The sequence below is a fragment of the Oreochromis niloticus genome, linkage group LG2, assembly GCF_001858045.2.
Source record: "Oreochromis niloticus isolate F11D_XX linkage group LG2, O_niloticus_UMD_NMBU, whole genome shotgun sequence".
Taxonomy (NCBI): domain Eukaryota; kingdom Metazoa; phylum Chordata; class Actinopteri; order Cichliformes; family Cichlidae; genus Oreochromis; species Oreochromis niloticus.
Window position 1 is genome coordinate 27,648,978 of NC_031966.2, and position 18,843 is coordinate 27,667,820.

The window sequence follows — 18,843 nt, forward strand, 5'->3', positions numbered from 1 at the left end:
ACCCACAGTCACCCTCCACCCCACCCCTTGCACCCCACTATTCTGCCAGGAGATTCCCCGGGACGTCTGCAGCATTTCCATGACTACAACCACTGACAGGAATGGGGGTGACTGTGTCAAGAGATGTAGCAAGAGGGAGAGAAAAATGGAGGGGTGACAAGAAGACAGCAAGAGCTGCAGCTGATGCATATGAGAGACCTTGAAAGCAAATACATACTGAACAGATACATATCGTTATAATTTAAAATAGAGTATATACTGACAAGCACATTTCTCAGACAATAACATTTTCACATCGCTATCTTTATTTATCTTCTGTCGTTTACAAAACCATATAATACAGTGAATAACAACCACTGCTATTCAATAAATTTAGACTCTTTTGATATAAAATAAACAAAAAAATAATAACAATCCCCCAACAGCCTCTTCTTCAGTTTATAAAGTGCATCGTAATGATGAGGCCTCACCAAAACAGGATGAATAGTTCAATATTGTACCGAGTTCAGTTAGGACTGTAAGACAGCCAAGTTTGAGAACACCATGATCACTTAACAGAGAGGTCACTGTATTCACAACATTTGGACACGTTCCTAAAAAAAAAGAAGAAAAAAAAAAGTGTTTTGTTCCATGCAAGAGACTGAAACGGTTTGCCAAATTACACTTCTGGCAGCACACTTGTACATACGAGGCACAGAGTAGTGTTCTATTTTATTATTGTGACTTAGTGTCAACCTGTTCTACAACTGGAGACAGAGTTTTGTTGTCCTATTGCCTGCAAAGGACACAAATGGGTGTAAATAGAGGTAGACTGTAGAAAATCCCCTATCCTGTTACTGGGTGAAACGAGATGAAGTATCCCTGATGCTCCCACCACACGGTCCTTTTGCACATGTAGAAACCGAGCACTCAGACTACACATGCATGTCACACAAATCAATTTTTAATGAACTACAGCTGACAAAGAGCTCAAAACAATCACAAAACTGTAAAGGCAGGAGAAGTTTGAGGAGGCACTTATTCATGTCCATCACCTCCACAGGGGCTGAGCAGTAGGAGAGGTGGAGGTGGCAGACCCTCGAGGCATTTTGGGCCCAGGTATCCTTGAAGCTGTTGGGATTTTAGAGCTAGCAGGAGTGGGGCTTGTGCTTGTTGTCTTGGCAGTTTTATTTCGGGCTGCCGATATGACAGCCGTACGTATGGTCTTGGCTGTGGCCGAGGATGGGCTGTGGGCAGTGCTAGGCTGACAGGAAACCTGAGACTCTGAGTTTGGGGCGAGGCGTTTGGAAACGCGGAGAGGAGTGCCTCTGATGAAAGTTGGCTGGGTGCTGCCAGAGCCCTTCTCTGGCACAGATCTGTCTGAAGTCCTACGGGCCAGGGTGAGCTTCCCCGGAGCCTGCGCCTCACTTACAGTTCTCTCCCGCGTGCTGTTACTTCGCTTCACCTCAGCCGCTCGAGAAATAGGAGATGAACGCATTGACACACTACGAGGAGTAGCCAGGCGGGTAGGAGTTGATGAGTTTGTAGGGGGTGGGTTTCCACTTGAAGATTCAGTTTTAGAGCGTACCCTGGGAATGCCCGTGCTACTGGAAGGGCCTGTGCGTGACACAAGTCCCCTCTTGGCTCCTATCCCACTGCGTACAGGGACCTTCATGGTTCGAGCCTCTTCCTTTGATGTCGGAGACGCTGGGGTCGACCCCTCTCGAAGGTCAACCTCCCTTTCTTTCCTCCACTTGGAGCAGAGGCTTGGTGTTGGTCGTGGGAGTGGGGAGCCTGGGGGTGACAAGGCTTCATAGGATCTAAGGCCTTTCACCAGAGTGTGGCACTCCAGCGTTTCACCGACACGAGAATATGACCTCCCCGTCTCCCTCTCGGTACTTGGCAACTCGGGATCCTCCTCTGGCTGTGACTGGCTGAATTCCGGTAGACTGGAGGGCATCCAAGTCTCCTCCGCAGGTGTGGACACCACGTCTGTGTCTGTCCGGTTTGTTAAAACTCCATCAGGCAAACACGTCGCAGCACTTGGTTCAATAGAGGGTGCGTCTCTCGTCTGTGGCTGCGACTGCTCCTCCACTGGAGGGCTGACAGATGACTGCAGTTTGGTCTCAGATCTGGAGTACCTAATGAGCCCAGTACTGTTGTCACTACAAGACTGTATTCCACTTGTATGAACAGACGGTTGTAATTCCTCATTGACACAAGAGCTGTTGGATTTTGAGTGAATAGGACGATTACTGGGCATTACTGGCAGGCCAAAATTCTGCCTGTAAGTGGAAGTTCTGCTTTTAACACACTGGGTTGGTGTGTTATGGATAGAAGCAGAGTCTGTATAGGAACGGTTAACCAAATCCATGTGTTCATGTGAAAAATCCACTTCTTTTTCAGTTCCCCTTAACTTGGATTGGTTTTGCCTCACATAAGAAATACTCTCAGGTCCGTGTTGTTTCACAACAAAGCCACTTTCGTGCTGAGAATGACTAAATGTTGCTGTTTCAGTGTTTAATTTTGTCTCTTGGCTGTGCTGAGCCCTGCTCCCTCGGCCCAGGACGGGTCCTTGGTCAATGGGGGAACACATGCCATCAGTCTCTGGAGAGCTGCAGAGAACAGCAGAGGTCTCGTGGTCAGAGGAGCTGTTTGAGTGATAACTGGTTGACGTCGGGCTGCTGCCCAGCTCAGGGAAGCTCTTGAACACTGGTGAGTTGAGGAGATGGCTATCGTTGTGAGAGTGTTGGAGGTATCTGCGGGAATCAGAGCTTCTAAGACTACGACGGCTCCAAGTGTAGCTTAGATTCCTTTCTAGGAGTTTTTCCAGCTCATCCTGGCTCTCCTGACTGGGAGGCTCTCTGGCGAGGCTCAGGCTCAGGTCTAGCCCAGTGCAAACAGCCAGAGAGCGACGCTTTTCTGCCATCTCACGTTGGCGTTCCAGACGTTTCTGTTCTTTCAATTCACGTTCTGCATTTTCCTATGAAGAGAGAGAGAAAGGATAGTTGCTCAGTCATCTTTAGCATACAGTTAAAGTTTCTATGATGCAATTTTCCTATCGACAGCGTCTAACCTGGACTGCTCTTTGGAAGCGGTGGCAAAATAAATGAAAGACCCTGCAAGCCTCCTCCAATTTAAAAGTGCTGTCATCTTCGCAGAAAAACTCCACCAGAGCCTGACTCGACATCCTCATACCCTCCACCTCGTCCTCTGCCTCCTTCAGATGCTCCTCAGCCACCTGTAGATACATTTTACATGAACATATTCATTACCCCTTCAATTAAAGCCCAAAATCTTGAACTTGAGATAACCTGACATGTTACATTTCAAATTGGAGACAGTCCATTTACAAGTCAATCTGTTGCATACCTCCAGGAAAGGCTGTGTCTGCTTCTGAATCTCTGCCTCAGTCTGTATATTTGCCTTGAGGGCCGCAACTCTGCTTTTTAACTTGGCCAAGTCATCAAGCACAGACTCTTCACAAAACCTGCAACAGGAGGAGAGGACAAATACATACATGCAATTATTTTGTGAACTGAACAGAAACAGGTGTGTAAACTGTATGTTTCAACAAAGGGTGAATAATTAAAGACGGGAAATAAATGATTGCACATGATCGAAAGTGTCTAGGAAATAGTCATAGAGAAGACCTATTTTGCCTTCCTCCTTCTTGTCATATATCCCCTTACAATGATGGATGCTCATAATAAACATGCCCAAAACTTCAAATACAGAGGTCAGAACCTGTGCAGGTAATTCCTGTGACCTTGAAGTTCAGGCTGCAGACTGCTTGGAAATGCTTAGACATTTTCTATACCTCTATCTTCTACACCTCTTCCCTCTATATGGTCACCCCAGGTGTCCAGCCACCCACTGTTCAAGCCTTCGGTTTATCAGGGGCAGCCAACCAGAAGAGCCTTAGCTTAAAATGAAGGGGAAGAGAGCTAAAATGGCTCATTTCATGACAGCATGTAAACTCAGTGGCTCCATCAAAGCCCAGCATAAGATAAGTAAGGATATTATAAGCTGAGAGTCATGTTAAACTACTCTAATAGAGAGCAGGAATAAAAATCTGCAAATGAGCAAAACATGTCCCATTTAAATAGATTCTAGCAAGAATGCAGGAGCAAGGGTGCAGGAATTGAGAGTCTCATAGAGATAGTCATCTCTTAGCACCCAGCTGTAGTCACCAATTGAAATAAGAAAATGGTCAAAATGTCCAGCAGCTCAAATAGTGGCCATCATACCCCACTGTCAATCATGCATCTTTTGCTGACAGCTGGGTGTTTTGTTGTTTTGGTAGGGTGTTTGAGGTATTATTGTCATTAAGAATGATCATTCAGACTAAATAACAGTAGGATATAGATTTGGGGGAAAAAAGACTGACCTTGAGGCGGAGCCAACATGACCTAGTTGGCTGGGAAATGACAGTAAACTCTGGTCTTTTTTCACAGCTTCCTGTGGAGACAAACACATGATTAATCAGCCATTGTTTCAAAGGAAGCAAAACATTATTTACCAATGGTGAGAAAAATCTGATGCTCTGCAAAGCAATCTGGTTTGAGGGCCTTCAACTACTTTTTTTTTTTTTTGACCCAGCACCAGCTGTATTTCTTCAACTAAAAACGGGTACTATATTTCACGGCATCTACATTTCAGATCTTACCATAGCAACAAAATGCAGCAGATTCATGCCTGGCTTGTTGGCTTTGGTGTCCGCCAGCTTCAGCAGCGATGAAATTCGAAAACCAGCAGCATTTCCTGCATATCCACCCTGAGAAGACATGCACAAGGTCAAAACAAAACACACGCACAACACGTGACAGCTTTAAACAAACAACGATTCAAAACCCAGGTGCGCAGTCTGAGCGACGCCTCTGAACACAAACCCAGACCACTAGCGTTTGGGTAACTGTAAACAGATTAAAAGAATCGAAAAGGAAATAAAGAAACACTCACTGCATTCATATAGTTCCCCGCTTTGAGGACCAGACGAAGGATGGAGTGTAATTCTGGGCAGCTCAGCAGTTCTAGGAGCGTAAAAGACAGATTTAAAACTGTGCCTCACGGTTGAAAGAGTGTGAATGAAGTGGACATGAAGGGCATGAAATAAGTCAGCAACTTTGTTCTGACACTTAAATTGACTATTGCACTAAACCTTTATTTTAAAAAGTTGCTAGCAGCAGGTTACTCCTAAATCTTAAAGTATTTAGCATTCAGAATAAGTCATCTTATTTGCATCCTGACTCCTAGGATTTCTGCAAATATAAGCATTTAAAAAAGGGCAACAGGGTTCCCAGATCTTTATAGTGGCAGAGTACACAACTCCCTGCTGTTACTTTACCTCGGGCTGCTTCCCTCAGACATCTGGCTGCCACACACAGAGAGGTCACAGCAGGGTCAAACTCTTGCTGCAGGATCATGGCATCCAGACGAAGGCGAAAACTGGTGAAGGAGGGAAAAACGGGGGAACAGATTGATGAGTGGAGAGTGGAGAGTGGTGATTGATGACAGGGACATGAGGCACTGGTTAAATAAGCAGTCGATCAGCAGTGAAAATCAATTTGAAAATAGGAGTTAGGTTCTGTTGGAATACTTTTTTTGGTAAAAAAAACAAACAAACAAAACAAAACCCCAAAAACTGGGAGTTGATAAAGAGCGTACCTGGGGACTTCCACCAAAAGCAGCATGAAAAGATCAGGCTCTCCAAGCCAACTCCGGTCCCCGCTGAACTTCTTAAGGCGAGACTCCTGAAGGAGAATAGAAGCTGGGTAAAGCTGCCAACATCCCATTAACAGTCAATTCCGCTATGTCTTAGTGTGGTACTTCTCTAAGAAACACAGACCACATCACATGCAACATGGTGTAATGGCTAACTCTTGATCATTCTAAGCAGAGCCAGATGATGAGTTAGAGGAGTGCAGGAGGAGAGGAAGAAGCTTGTCACTGTTGCGTTTGTATGCCAGAAAAGGCGCTTTACCTCCTCATTGTCAGGCAGCAATTTACAGAGCTCTGTGAGCTTCTCCGCTCCGTAACGGCCTCCGGCGCCCTGCCTGATATCCTCAACTATCTCCTTAGCCGGCCTGCGGAAACACAACAGACACAATGACGTCATTTGCCAAGCAATGCTCTTTTCAAGTCAAGGTACAGCTACCCAAAAGAAATGAGCACAATCAGCTCCGGTTTTGCAATGATCGCACAATAAAAGAGGCTTATCCCGTTCTTATCAGCCCAAGTGTCACGGAGGGAGGGTCAGTTGACGCCACACTGGCGATGCAAAGTGGCACTGGGCAAATAAAATGCAGACATGCACAGACGAAGGCTGAAGGACAACGGGGTGAAAGAGCAGTAACTGAGATGACTGGGTGTTTGACCTCTGTATTCCTTTCTGTAAGTGACACATCTGTCCTCCATTTCAGCAGTTTTCCCATTAGCCTCTCCCCAATTCCCACTTCAGCACATCACAGGCACTAAAACTACAGTTTGCAGCCTTTATCCTCAAACAAACTCACCTCATTCATGCCTCAGCAGTCACATCCGAATCTTATTGTCTAACACAAACGGATAAAGATCAAACTATGAAAACATCTAAAAGCAGCGCATGAGGGGGAAAAAAGAAAAAAAAAAAGAAAAAAAGAAAAAAAAAGGGACATCCATTTCTAAACAGAAAGAGCTTTTGTTAATTGCTCCAACAAAACCTATTGGAAAAAGAAACAATCTAAATAAAAGAAGGAAATAATATTGAAGGGGGGCGACTAAGACACTGATAATACAAAGACTTGATTTTGTCTACACTCCACCCACATTTGAGCAGTAGCTCCGTCTGTCTTCAGACCAAGGGCAAATAAACTTCCAACTAGACAGATGTTTGTGTACAGAAGAGGCTCTTTTCACATAATGGCTTCCCCTACATGTCTCAACAGATCTAGTTTAGAAAAGAAAAGGTTTTCAATTGAGTCTCTTGGAGGCATGACAACCCCTAAACTTTGCACGTTGTACTCCTGCAGTTCAAAGTACATGTAGTTCTGCTAAGTAGATATCGTTCGTTAGTTTCATTCCATTCCATTTCAGATGTTAAACTGTATGCAAATGTGTTTACATGACTATGAAACCTCTCATTCACTGCAAGAAGTGCAGCTTTGTTTGAGCCAAGCAAACATGCTAATCAGGCTTTTAGATGAATATGACAAGCCACCAGTGGGGTCTCTCTCTGCAGGGGGGGTTAGCTTTAAGATTAGACACTCTTTAAGGGCACCAGCAGGTGCCGACTCTGACTCCTAAGGCTAAAGCCAGCCGCTTGTTTACCACCCTCCTTCAAGATCCAAGCCAGCTGTTCAGGGTACACCACCTCCTCCTCCCTGACACCAGACATCCTCTCTCCTGATGAGGCTTCGCACTTTAACACCGACACCTGTCCACCTTTGACATATGGCCACTCTCTCCAGTTTAACCCCAGTCAAATACTGCTCCCTTGGGCACCGCTGTATGCATCCCACGTCAAACGGCCTCCAGTACTGTTGGCAGTTTGATGAAATGCAGAGAAAAGGCCTAGCTGTTGGCGCCGCAACTAAAAACATTATTCATGCAATACAATTTACTTTCTCAGCTACTGTTTAACCTCTGACATGTCAACACATTGTAAGAAAAATCACAACATGCTTTGAACTAAAATGGACAAGGACTTCTACAGCTGACAGCCAAACCACAAAGAATATCAAGTATATAAAGTGAAATGAAACAGGAAATAAATGACAGCACCCCCACAACTTTGATAAGGTGGGACAGCCAACAATCTTAGGTGCCTCTGTGATGTAAAATTGGTTGGTTCATTGACAAGAATAGTCTGCCAGAAGTTATTCTTAGGCCCTTATCTATTTTATGATGCACAAGAAAATCTCCAAACGTAGATTCTTTTTGCCCTTAGCTGCTGTAAACAGGTTGATTCCTGCATCAGGCAGAGCTCTCGTTACATCTGCTTAAACTGATAAGTGCCAATTAGGAGATATGAACAGATTACTCCTGTTCTTGTTAAACCACACTGACTGCCTGATAACTTCCACTTTGCTTTTAAAATGATCACTTTGAAAAAGGCCAAATTAATCCCTTATGTCAAACGGTCTGCCTATTGAGATTAGACTGGCTACATCATTAGAGTCCCTTGAACCTCTTCTTAAAATATCACAAAGGCCATTATGAATGTTTGCTCTGTAGCTGATTTCTATGCTCCTTATCTTCTTTCCTTCTGACCCGTTTTGTTTTATTTATGATATGTGTTTCTTTAATGACTTTTTTCCCATGACTTCGGATAAGCCTCTTTGTTCTTTCTGTGAACCAACTAAAACATTTCAACAGTGAGAATTTTTAAGCTTACATCTTGAACTGACGTAGAAATATTCCAATGTTCATACTGCGTTTGGAGTCCAATAAGGAGATCTGTTTAGAAAAAAAAAAAGAAAAGGGACAAAAAGCAAAGGACACATTGTGAGAGGAAGAAAAAAAAAAAAAAAAAAAAAGAGCCAAATATTTTTTAAAAACGTCTTGTCATGTACATGATCTGACCTCCTCCGAGCTATCCTGAGGGGATCTGCAGCGCAGCAGTGCAGAGCGCCGTCTCAGGGTGCTGGTTCGGTCCCGAGGCTTACTGTCCTTCTGACCAAACAGCTCATCCAGAGAATGGAGGTCTATGGGGAACTCGTCTTCATCTGGGGCCGCCCCACTCCACACGCTCTTTCTCCCCTCCACCTTCTCTTTGGGGATGCGCTCCCAGTTCAGCTTCCTCAGCCGGCTCCGACGAGCGCTATCCGCCCGGCTTAAAGGTGAGGAGGAGGAAAAGGTGGGAGCCGTGGGGGGAGGCGGGGGAGGAGGCGGCGGTGGTGGTGGAGGTGCTAGAGGAGGCGGTGGAGGAGCGACCAGCACCACGCGCGGCTCCATGGTCGTCACTTCCGCAGCGGCAGGAAGGGCAGGCTGTGTTCCATGAAAGGCACAAGATTCCTTGATGGCCACACTCAGGTTGATGTGCATAGAGGCAGCCGGGCTGTTTGAGGGAGGGTCAGTCTGCCTTTCTTCCAGTGAGCTCTCGTCTAAAGGTCAAGCAATAACCCCAGTCTAGGAAACAAAGTGGCAACAACAACAACAAAAAAATCTTATCTCAGACATTATTGAAAGCAGAAACAGTCGGTGTAACTCTAGAGTTTTGCAACTGAAAACCAGTAAGTCAGCTTCCAACTAGGCCAGTGAGCTCCCATGACTTCAGCCTTACAACTGGTACGAGCTAAAAATCTAACCCCAAGTTCAACTTTGAATGAAAGTTCATGGCATTTTTTTGGGAAAGCATTAGCTGGGCAGGATGAGCTCTTCCATCTGCGATCTGTTTGAACAGCTTGTCCCATCCTGTTCAGTTTCACCTCACTGAATGCGCGCGCACACACACCTCCACACCGCCTTTTCCCCTTCTAATTAGAAAATATGGAGACCGGTGAGGTAAGACCCACAGTTAACCACAAAGCCTAGAAATAAATGCTCTGCGATCTTCTTACGTATTCCTTCTTCACTTTGGGGAGGGCATCATCTTAAAGTGTGTTGAACACGCTTGCACCAGCAGGTTTTTAAGCAGGACTAGTAATGCAACTGGGAATGACTCAGAGGTTTCAGGAGTCTGGGTTCAAGGGAAACGCTTTAATCTTTACACGGCTTTGGATTTGGAAAGAAAAAAAACACACACACATCCTCTCGCCCTTTCTCGCGTTCTCCAAATGAATCATAAGGTTTGGCAAACTTTTTTCAGGGACGCGCTTGATTTCCAATCTGTTCCACTGCATGCCGCGCGGGCGCGCTGCACAAACCGGTAATCTCGGTCTCCATCATTTAATGAGATATTCATCTTGACAAGCGAAAATATTATCTGATAAATCGTGTTGCCCAAGAACTCGTGGGAGGATGAAATGTTACATGGAAAGTGAGCTTTGTTTTTCTACATCGACACAATAGCATCCGTTACTTTTTCATAAGAAAGCTCTTAAAAAACATTTTTTAAGTTTCAAAAGATTCCTACTGTTGACATTTAGTGCAACATTTTATGTCTGTTATATTTGCGTAGATCTAACTTAAGAAAAATAGGATAAACATTCACTTCATGCTGCCCGACAGTGTTCCAATTATTTAACGCGTCTGATTCTGGTCCTAATCAGGTTTACTTACCTGCAGTTTCCGGCCACAGTTTTCCAGTTAAGTTGTGTTTAAAAAAAAAAAAAAACTCCAACAAGAGCCACAGCTAGAAACATCGACACATCGAGGTCTTCATTTTTTTTTAACATATATACATTTTTCCTATGTCGTCTTTGTCCCGGTAACTTGTGCCACTCCACTCGCTGCAGTCCTCTTGTCTTTCCAAACTTGCAGGGAAACTTCTACACTGCACAACGCGAACGCGCAGGCGCACGCCCCCCACACTTTATTGTATCCTCCCAGTTTTCCCATGGGCGGATTTAGGGTTTTTCAGGTTGGCGCAAACTCTTTATTAGATCATCTTTAATCCACTTTCAGATTTTACAGATCCTGCAATGGCGATAAATTTATGAAATGCTTACAGTTTTGGAAAAGATTCAATAAGGGTGTTAATATCTTAAACAAAATCAATAACTCAAAGCCTTAACCTCATATATCACTTTAATCTTTCTTTTATTGGACTTAATACCTCAGTGGCTTTGTCTGCAAAGTCCGCATAAGATTGCACACGGCACCTTGTATTATGTCAGGAGCCCTGCCGAAAACTTGATAAGTGTCTATTTCAGAAAAATCATTAATATGGGCAAGACCTCTGATGTGGGATTTGTGCAGAAGGGCTTGATCGTGCTTTGGGAAAGTTGTTTTTTTGTTTTTTTTTCCAGAGCCTGAGAGTGGGACCAAAGGTCCATCAAACCTGGGAATTATGTCTGTATCTCTTCCCCAAAGCACAAACGGAGCATATAGGTGAAAGCCAAGAGGCTAGATGTCCCTGTGGTGTGCTGAAATGGCCCGGGTGCTTGGATGTGGACTCATAACACCGACCTTTCATCTGAGGTGCTGGAGCACCCTGGCCCATGTCACCTGGTTATCCTGAGTCCGGCTCAGGTAGCCCCTCTCAGAGGCCACGCTGACAGGCACTCTTCATCACTTCTGGGGCTGTGGTAATTAGGAGGTTACGACCCCAAAGATCTGTCCATTGTTGTGCCTGAGCAGCAGAGCATGTTGTAGTGTACCGTGCCAGAATAAACCTCTCTCAGGAACTTCACTTTCTATTCAATCACTCACTTGTCAGAGTACAGTGTATTTCCCAGAATACAAGGAAATGCCACTGTTGAGAGACACAAGCTTTATAGTCCATAAAGAGTCTGAACAATCCGGCACAATTTCCCATATTCTGACAGGATTCATGCAACACAGCCAGTGTGACAGCAATTAATGAATAGTAAGGAGTTAACTTGGCTTCCCTCGCATTCTCCACCATTGCAAGGAGACAAAACAGTGTGTGATGTGTACAGGCCCACTTCCAGCCTGTCCTCTTTGCATAACAGTGAGCTTCGAAGCCTGTGCTTCTCTTGGTCCATTCTTCAGTGAGTCAATCCGTATGTTCATGTGCAACGTTTGTGTGTGAGCCTGTGTAAGTAATCAGTGCATTCAAGTTAACCAGCGCTTTGCAAAATAGAAGAGCGTGTAGCAGAAGTGTTTTTCTTCATCAAGACTTCTCTGATGTCTTTCTGCTGCTTTACCCTGAGTGGAAAAAATGAGGCCCAACACATGAGAAGCCAGTGCCAACTACCCCGTCGCTCAGCCTTTAGTTTAGTGGGGTCGTTGCAGCCATCCAGCAAGTGTTAGTCCTTCGCCATCTCTCCCTCTTAATCTCTCTTTGAAGTCTCAGGGGGGTTATGTAAAGGTGAAGGCTTTTAGCTGCCCACTCCCCTACTGTATACACGTATGCATTATAGATGAAGTGTTGACAGTAAACCTAAATAATGAGAGGTGCACACACAGAGATAAAAGCACAAAAAATGCTTTACAGTACTTTAGGAATGGTGATTTCTTTCAGTTTTTCATGCTTCAGAAATTAATCCGGATGTCAAGAAATCAATATGCACGCAGACACACACACACACCAGATGCCCTAGTTATTGAGTGTGCAAAAGTGGCAGTAAAACTGTTCCATGTGAAACTATTGATATCGCCGTATGGGGTCTTAGTGTTATTCTGCCTCTGGTGAGTCTGGTCTCCCTCCTGGGGTCCTGGCAATTTCCATGGCGAAGTAAATAGGTCAGTGTGACTGTGGCTCTGCGGGAGTACTAAACACATGCACAGACATGGCGTGCCTATGTGTGCATGAGAAAACTGCACGTGGATACACACACCTGGGTCAGAGCCCATTTGGTTTGGGGAGGTACTTCTAATCAAACCCAGCTTCCTTAGATCTTTCTTGGTTTTCCAGCTGCACTCAGATCACGTGCAGTGACCACAGTCTCTGGCTTTGGTCAGGCCGCTTGATAAGGAGAGACAGGAAAAGACAGACAGCACACATACATTGTGACTGTCTACCTCCCTTTTCCTTAATTATCTTTCACATAAACACATGTGTGCAGGCATGACCTCTTACACTACAATACTACTTCATACATGAGACCTTAGACTGTATTCATCCCCACTTATTGATAATAACAGAAGACACAAAGAGAGGCTTACACACACACACACACACACACTGCTGCACAGTGTAACTTTAAAGGTTCACAGACAGGCCGTTAGACAATGATACAAACATCATGGAGACAGAAAGAAAAGAGGCTGTGTGAGTCAAGGTGGTGGGGAAAGAAAAGCATGCAATGACGAGAGATCTGTGGAAGCTTTCACTTTCTTTTTTTTTTTAGTTTTCCTCTTTTTGCCAAAGCAAACACATCTGTGTTTTACTCTGCAGACTGATTTTGCAGAAACTTCTGTGAACTGACTAACAGACAAGAGGTGTGACTGAACCCCGTAATTCCCTTTGTCAGATTGTGCACACCGGCTATCTACTTTTGCAGCATTTTTAGCATTAGGTGGAAACAGGCTTGTGGATGTGCCTGTGTGTGTATTTAAATTAAACTCAGCAGGGTGGAATGGAAAGGGAGACTAAGGTGCTTGTGGTCAGTTGTCCTTGGGGTGTGTATGGGGGTGGGGGGGTCAACTTTGTTAGTCTTTGCACATCTGGCCACTAGAGCCACTTCCGACTCCAATTAGGATTTCCTGAGACTCAATAAAGGGGATTATTGGCCTGAAAAAACACTCGGACAGACTCTCCCACCCTCCGTTGCCTTCCTGTCCCAGCTGCTATGGTCATTACACTAGTCAGAAATACAGTCGCACTCCACTAACAGTTCACAATGGCACAGTGACATACAGCGACATAGACAAATCAGTCCTTTTCTTCCCTTTCTTTTCTTCTTATCCCTCTTTCTGTTTTTTACGAGATGTAGTAAGACTTTTATATTTGATCGCTGCTTTAGAGTCTTCTCATGTGTAAAACAAGTCAAGCGCTTCATAAATGTCATTGGAGGAATGGAAAATAAATTTCTCCCTAACTGGTTTCATGATATACCCACAAGAGTCTGGATACACTAAGCTGTGGTCAAAGCCCCGCAGCAGAGTGCAGGGGAGTTGGGGTGCAGTGATAGGGGGTCCCGAGCAGCTGCTTGTGTGGCAAGAGTGATCACACAGTTAATATTCAAAGGGCTGAGTCTGTCGTAAAGAAGCCACTAAATAGAGGTTGACAAAGCGCATCGGACAAACAAAGACTTCGCCCTAAGTAGGCTGTGTATATAGCATGAAGGGCAATGAACGGATGAGTTTTGCCGGGGTGGTCATGTATGGAGTCTATAGTGAGTTTCAAAGCAGGGCCCCCTGCTCTTCATCCACCACCATCACAGTTAACTCCAAACTCAACCAAACACAGTGCTCATTATTATTATTATTATTAGTAGTAGTAGTAGTAGTAGTATTTTTGGAAGACTAAATCATTGTGTTTTGTTTGTTCATGCATGAGCTTTTACTTTGCTTTTGTTTGCAAAAACTACCCAACATTCAGACAAATTCTACATTCTTTCCTTTGGTTTCCATTGGAGTATCGGTTGTAGTGTGTACGTGCTTGATGTGGAGTAAACCCTGGCAAATTCTCTTCTACATCACCACACATGTACAAACCATGCATGTACACAGACATACACATAGACAGTCACTTGAGCTATCTAAACCTAATTATTCCCCCCACCCCCGTCTCTCTGTGCCAACCAGTGATGTCACCCATTAAGAGACACTGGGGCTGTTGGCTTGGTGCCCGAGAGTGGCCATGCAGGAGGAGAGGAGAGGATGAACCCCAAGAGTTTGGCTAGGACTTGTGTTAGGGTTGCGAGGATTAACCAGTCTGCTTTGCTGCTGAACCCGCACAACCCAGCCTCCTACTTTCTGCTTCTTCACTGTCTCTAAAAGACATTTAACCAACGCATTTAAAAGCTGAAAAGAAAACATGGAGGAACTATGAGGGCCAGGTCCCAGGGGGACTCCCTCTGGGATTAACCTAGCTGCTACTCTGTTCCCATCATTTCAAATGGCATTCACTGGGCCCGTACTGAAGCCTATTCATCCTGTCTAAATTGTTGCATAACAATGCGTCCTGCCTTTTCCTGCAGCGCCGGAGTTGTTAGTAAAATAAGGGACCCTTGGGCCCCAGAACTGCTGAGCCAAGGCCCAGTTTCTTGTGTTGTGGGGGGAACCTTTGGAGCCTGGAGCTGTTGTGTGAGTGACTGGACATTTGGGGCACACGTCATAAGAGGGGGAGGTTTAATGAGTGGCATGCTAATTGTGCTCTTGCTTAAAGAAATTGCTCATCATTTCAGGGAACTCACTGAGTTGCTTTCCAGATTATAAGATCTATACCACCCTGATATCATTCTCTATCTGTGCGAGGTCTGGAGCACACACTGGTTCAAAAGCTCAGATATCTGAAGTGAGCTTGATTTGAGGTGCTTTGTGCACCTGATTAGTGCCCTTCCACCAGGAAACAAATCAGAAATGAGCTTGAATAATGAAAAAGCAGTGTGCGCATTTATTGTACAGATTAAACAAACAAAGTTTAATCAGTGGGTTTAAGAGGTGATTTAGAGGAGATTGGGGGCAGATTTTCCTATTTTCAGACAGAGGTAGATTAGCTGTTGCCCCCGTTTTTCTGTTTCTAGCCTTATGCTGCTGTTGGGATAAGGTAGTGGTAAAAAAAGATGAAGGAGACATGGAAGTGCAAAAAACGGCATCGCCTTAAACTGCCACTCAAGCCTGCTTTCAAAGTATAATATAAAAGTTGGACAGTGACAGTGATGTCGCCCATTGGTTTGTGAAGTCGTGTTCTGAAGATTAAAATTAGCATTTTTGCTTTCATCATGCTGGTGATTTGAAATCTTATATAACAACCAGGGAGTCGATCTCACTGTGAAACTGCATGCTCATTGGCTAAAGATTTGCCAATCACACGTTGTTAGCCAGTGATCGTACACTGAATAATTCTCCTTTTTGAAACTGACAATGACTAAATTTTACAAAATGTATTTAATGTTTTATTCAGCATGACCCGAAATGTGCGACTGAGCCCATTAACTCATCCAATAAGTGTTTACAGGGCTCAGGGCAGAGGGCAGTTTTCCTGTGGACTTCTAAAGGACTGCAAGTCTTTTTTGCAGTCGCAGATGTCGCCCCCTGGTGGCCATTAAAGATGACAGCCTGTCTATCCCCATATCCACATCCAAAAAAACCCCAAAAAACGTTACACCAGAAAAAGTACATTATTTTTCTTCATTGCTAATTTCTCCCCTTTGTGACAGTTCTAGGGAATAATTAGAATTTTTCCATGGGAATTTGCCCACTCAGACTGACTGAAGCAACTATGCCTCATGCTGCTAAGTTGAGTCACTGGACTGGTTCAACCATTTTTTGTTGTTTTTTTCTTTTAAATTACATTAAATAAATGCTAGGGCTGTCTTTGTGGCTGATTACACTAACCTCCCATCTGAGAAATCTATGCTCAAGTAAAATTCTAGCATTTTCTTTTATATCTTAATAGCTCATTGGTGTGATGCAACCCATGGACAAAACTTGCTAGTTGCCAAAATTTCCAACTTTTCCTTCAAGAACTGGTGATAGGATTAAGTTCTCTCTGACATGAAGGCCTGGCTCGTCTGGTCATTTTAACCCTGGTAAAATCTACCATTATCATGTTCAGTCGTAGTTAATTGTGCTCTTGAAAAAACAAGATGGTCTCAAACCCATTAGTGGGGAGGAACACAATAAACTTAATGTGGGTCAGATTAATGGGCAGGCAGCATGGGGTTATTCTGCTCTTTGGAAATCACGTGCAAACCCTCTCTCCCTTCCTTCCTCTCTCCCTCTCCAACACATGGAGATCTGGCATGTTTGGCAGGAGTAGAAAAGAGAGCAAACAAAGGGATGAGTGACCAATGCAGTGGCGATGGCCAGCTGAGTTATTTGGTCAAAACCCAGTAAAATGGAAGGACAGACTGTTGCTAGGCTGTGTTGTGAGGAAGAGAGAGCACTCTGGCTGAGCTCATTGAAAAGAACCAGCCCTCTGTTTACTCACACAGATATACCACTTTAGAAGCACTGCGATTACCACCAATTAGTATTATTGCCCACTATTACCTCTTATCACCATCTTTGAGCCTTCATTAACCACTCAACCTGCGGAAAGAGATCTAACAGCCTTGAAGAAGGTACAGGGGAATCTAAACAGCATGAGTGAAGAGTGGAACAGTAACATTTCACACTGAAACTTACTATTGGGAAAGTATCTGGAAATGCACGGCCTCTTTGCTGAAAACTCACTGTTTTTGCAGTTACATAACTTCCATTGTTACTCACTCAAACATAACACCCTCCACACCCTTTTCGAACTGCCTCCTATATTCTCCCAATTCAAACAGCTCAGTTTGTATTGACGTGTTTGTGTGTACTTTATACTTGACTTCACTGCTTTAGAAAATGTGAAAGTGGTTCGCTTTAACGTATTCTCCAGTCAAAGGCTTGAACTACATGTCAACAGAAAGGCCTCTCTGTCTTTAACAAACAAAGGCTTACACACCAAACCACATAAAACTCATTCCTATATACTGCTCGCACACTTCTCACTGCAGTGGATTGTAAACATAAATAGTCACAACCTGAGGATCCACAGGGAAATACCAAGCCATGAGGGTCACACTAATTTTAAGAGTGGACAGCTTTGGCTTTTGTACGGCTGTGAAATATGAATGTCCATTTTTCAATATGACAAAGAACCAAAACTGCTGCTTGTTCAGAAAATAGTGAACCACCTCTAATAAATGACAAAGTGAATATCCTTGGTGGCAAGTCTTGTGCATGTGTATAAAGGTTGATGCAGTGTGTCATGGAGATTCCCAATTATCCAAAAGCATTTTCCATAATGATGAACACTGTTGTTTTTCCACATATACAATGTAGCAGCCTTTGATACTTCCTTGATACATAACATTTGCAACTAAAAATAACAAAGAACATTAGATGTTGTTTGATTTCTGTGTCTGGCTGAAGCGGTATAGGTTTTATGCAATCCAGAAAAATATGGAATAGCACCGTCCTCATCCTTACGGGAAAATACTGCAGTGAGTATGTGCCTCTGAAAAAAGTGAGAGAATGCCAGAAATGATTGAAAATCAGTTGAAGTTATCAGCTGTAAATCACTGCTGTGTACACAAAAGAAGTATTGCCCACCCCAGAAAAAAGGTTAGAAAAACAGATCCATGTATCGCTCACGTGTACACCGCTGAGGCCTCCCTCTGTGTTGTGAAAACTCAGAGTGGGGCCTCCGAAGTAAGAAAGACTCAAAGGATTATCCCGGGCTCGGCCTAAACAAGATATAGAAGAAGGATGAAGCAAAGCAGAGGGGGGTAAAACAAGGAATACATTAAAATATGTGTGTTGAATCCCTAGAGGCCAATGTCTTGTTTGAAGAGCCCTCAGGTTAAGGTTAGAGGTCGCAGGTTAGGTTCAGAGGTTATCAGAAGCTGTTTGGGGTTAACTATAGCTGTCTGAGTAGAAGAGCACTCCGTGGTTAAAGCGATTAACCCACTGAAGGTATTCAGGGGTTAAAACTGGAGTGCAGGCCCATTTCGACCCAGCAGACATAAACAGAGCGTATGCTACACACCAGCAGGCTCGCTGGGGATAGTATCCCTGGACTCTCTGGGTGTGGCTGAATCCAGAGCTGGCATGTGAGAGGAAATCAGTGGGGAGTGGAGGTGTTGAACCCTGTCATCCTGTTGTTTCTGGTCACACCTGCCTGTTGATACTAAAGATTGTAAAGAATCAACAGGAGATGCTGTGTCTGTGTATGGTGAGAGCAGTGAAACATAACAAAGAGGAACCTTTTTTAATTATATAGTGTAACCAAAGTATGACATGGAAACAACTCATTTTTGACCGGCCCGGGGGGCTTTGAAGAGTCCATAGAGCTACAACAGGCACTGCAATCTAGACAGGCACACACTTACGTGAACAATGATGGCAAGGCTGTTATTTAACGCCTCCCTCATTCAGCCGGGGGATTCACTAGAGTGCTTGCCTAATGGTCTTCCAACTGTGGCCTGAGCAAAAGGTATAGAGGAGGAGGAGGAGAGTAGGAGAAGAGTGAGGCAATAAATTTAGAGACAGCTTGATTCTTCTCTTTGGCATAGCTCCAGTCACAACTTTTTTTTTCTTTGTGTTGGAAAAGTCTGGACCATGTTCACATTGCACTTGAATGGAGCTCAAGCTTGTTGTCAGATAGCCTTTTTCAGGGCC

General features: G+C 44.2%; 1 protein-coding gene across 2 annotated transcripts; it reads right to left on the reverse strand.

Moving 5' to 3' along the window:
• Nucleotides 1-282: 282 nt before the first annotated feature.
• fhdc2 (FH2 domain containing 2) lies at nucleotides 283-10,408 on the reverse strand. 2 transcript variants are annotated; one of them, XM_005467881.4, is made up of 12 exons: nucleotides 10,180-10,408; nucleotides 8,542-9,087; nucleotides 8,354-8,415; nucleotides 5,963-6,065; nucleotides 5,647-5,732; nucleotides 5,327-5,427; nucleotides 4,942-5,012; nucleotides 4,649-4,756; nucleotides 4,370-4,440; nucleotides 3,352-3,469; nucleotides 3,056-3,220; nucleotides 283-2,962 (listed from the first exon to the last, which is right to left on the reverse strand). In XM_005467881.4, exons 2-12 carry the CDS (start codon nucleotides 9,001-9,003, stop codon nucleotides 1,031-1,033), a joined length of 3,279 nt encoding a protein of 1,092 aa, XP_005467938.1. In that variant the 5' UTR covers nucleotides 9,004-9,087; nucleotides 10,180-10,408; the 3' UTR covers nucleotides 283-1,030. The 2 variants fall into 2 exon arrangements, with proteins under 2 accessions (XP_005467938.1, XP_005467939.1); XM_005467882.4 differs by lacking the exon at nucleotides 10,180-10,408 and adding an exon at nucleotides 9,519-9,826.
• Nucleotides 10,409-18,843: the final 8,435 nt, after the last annotated feature.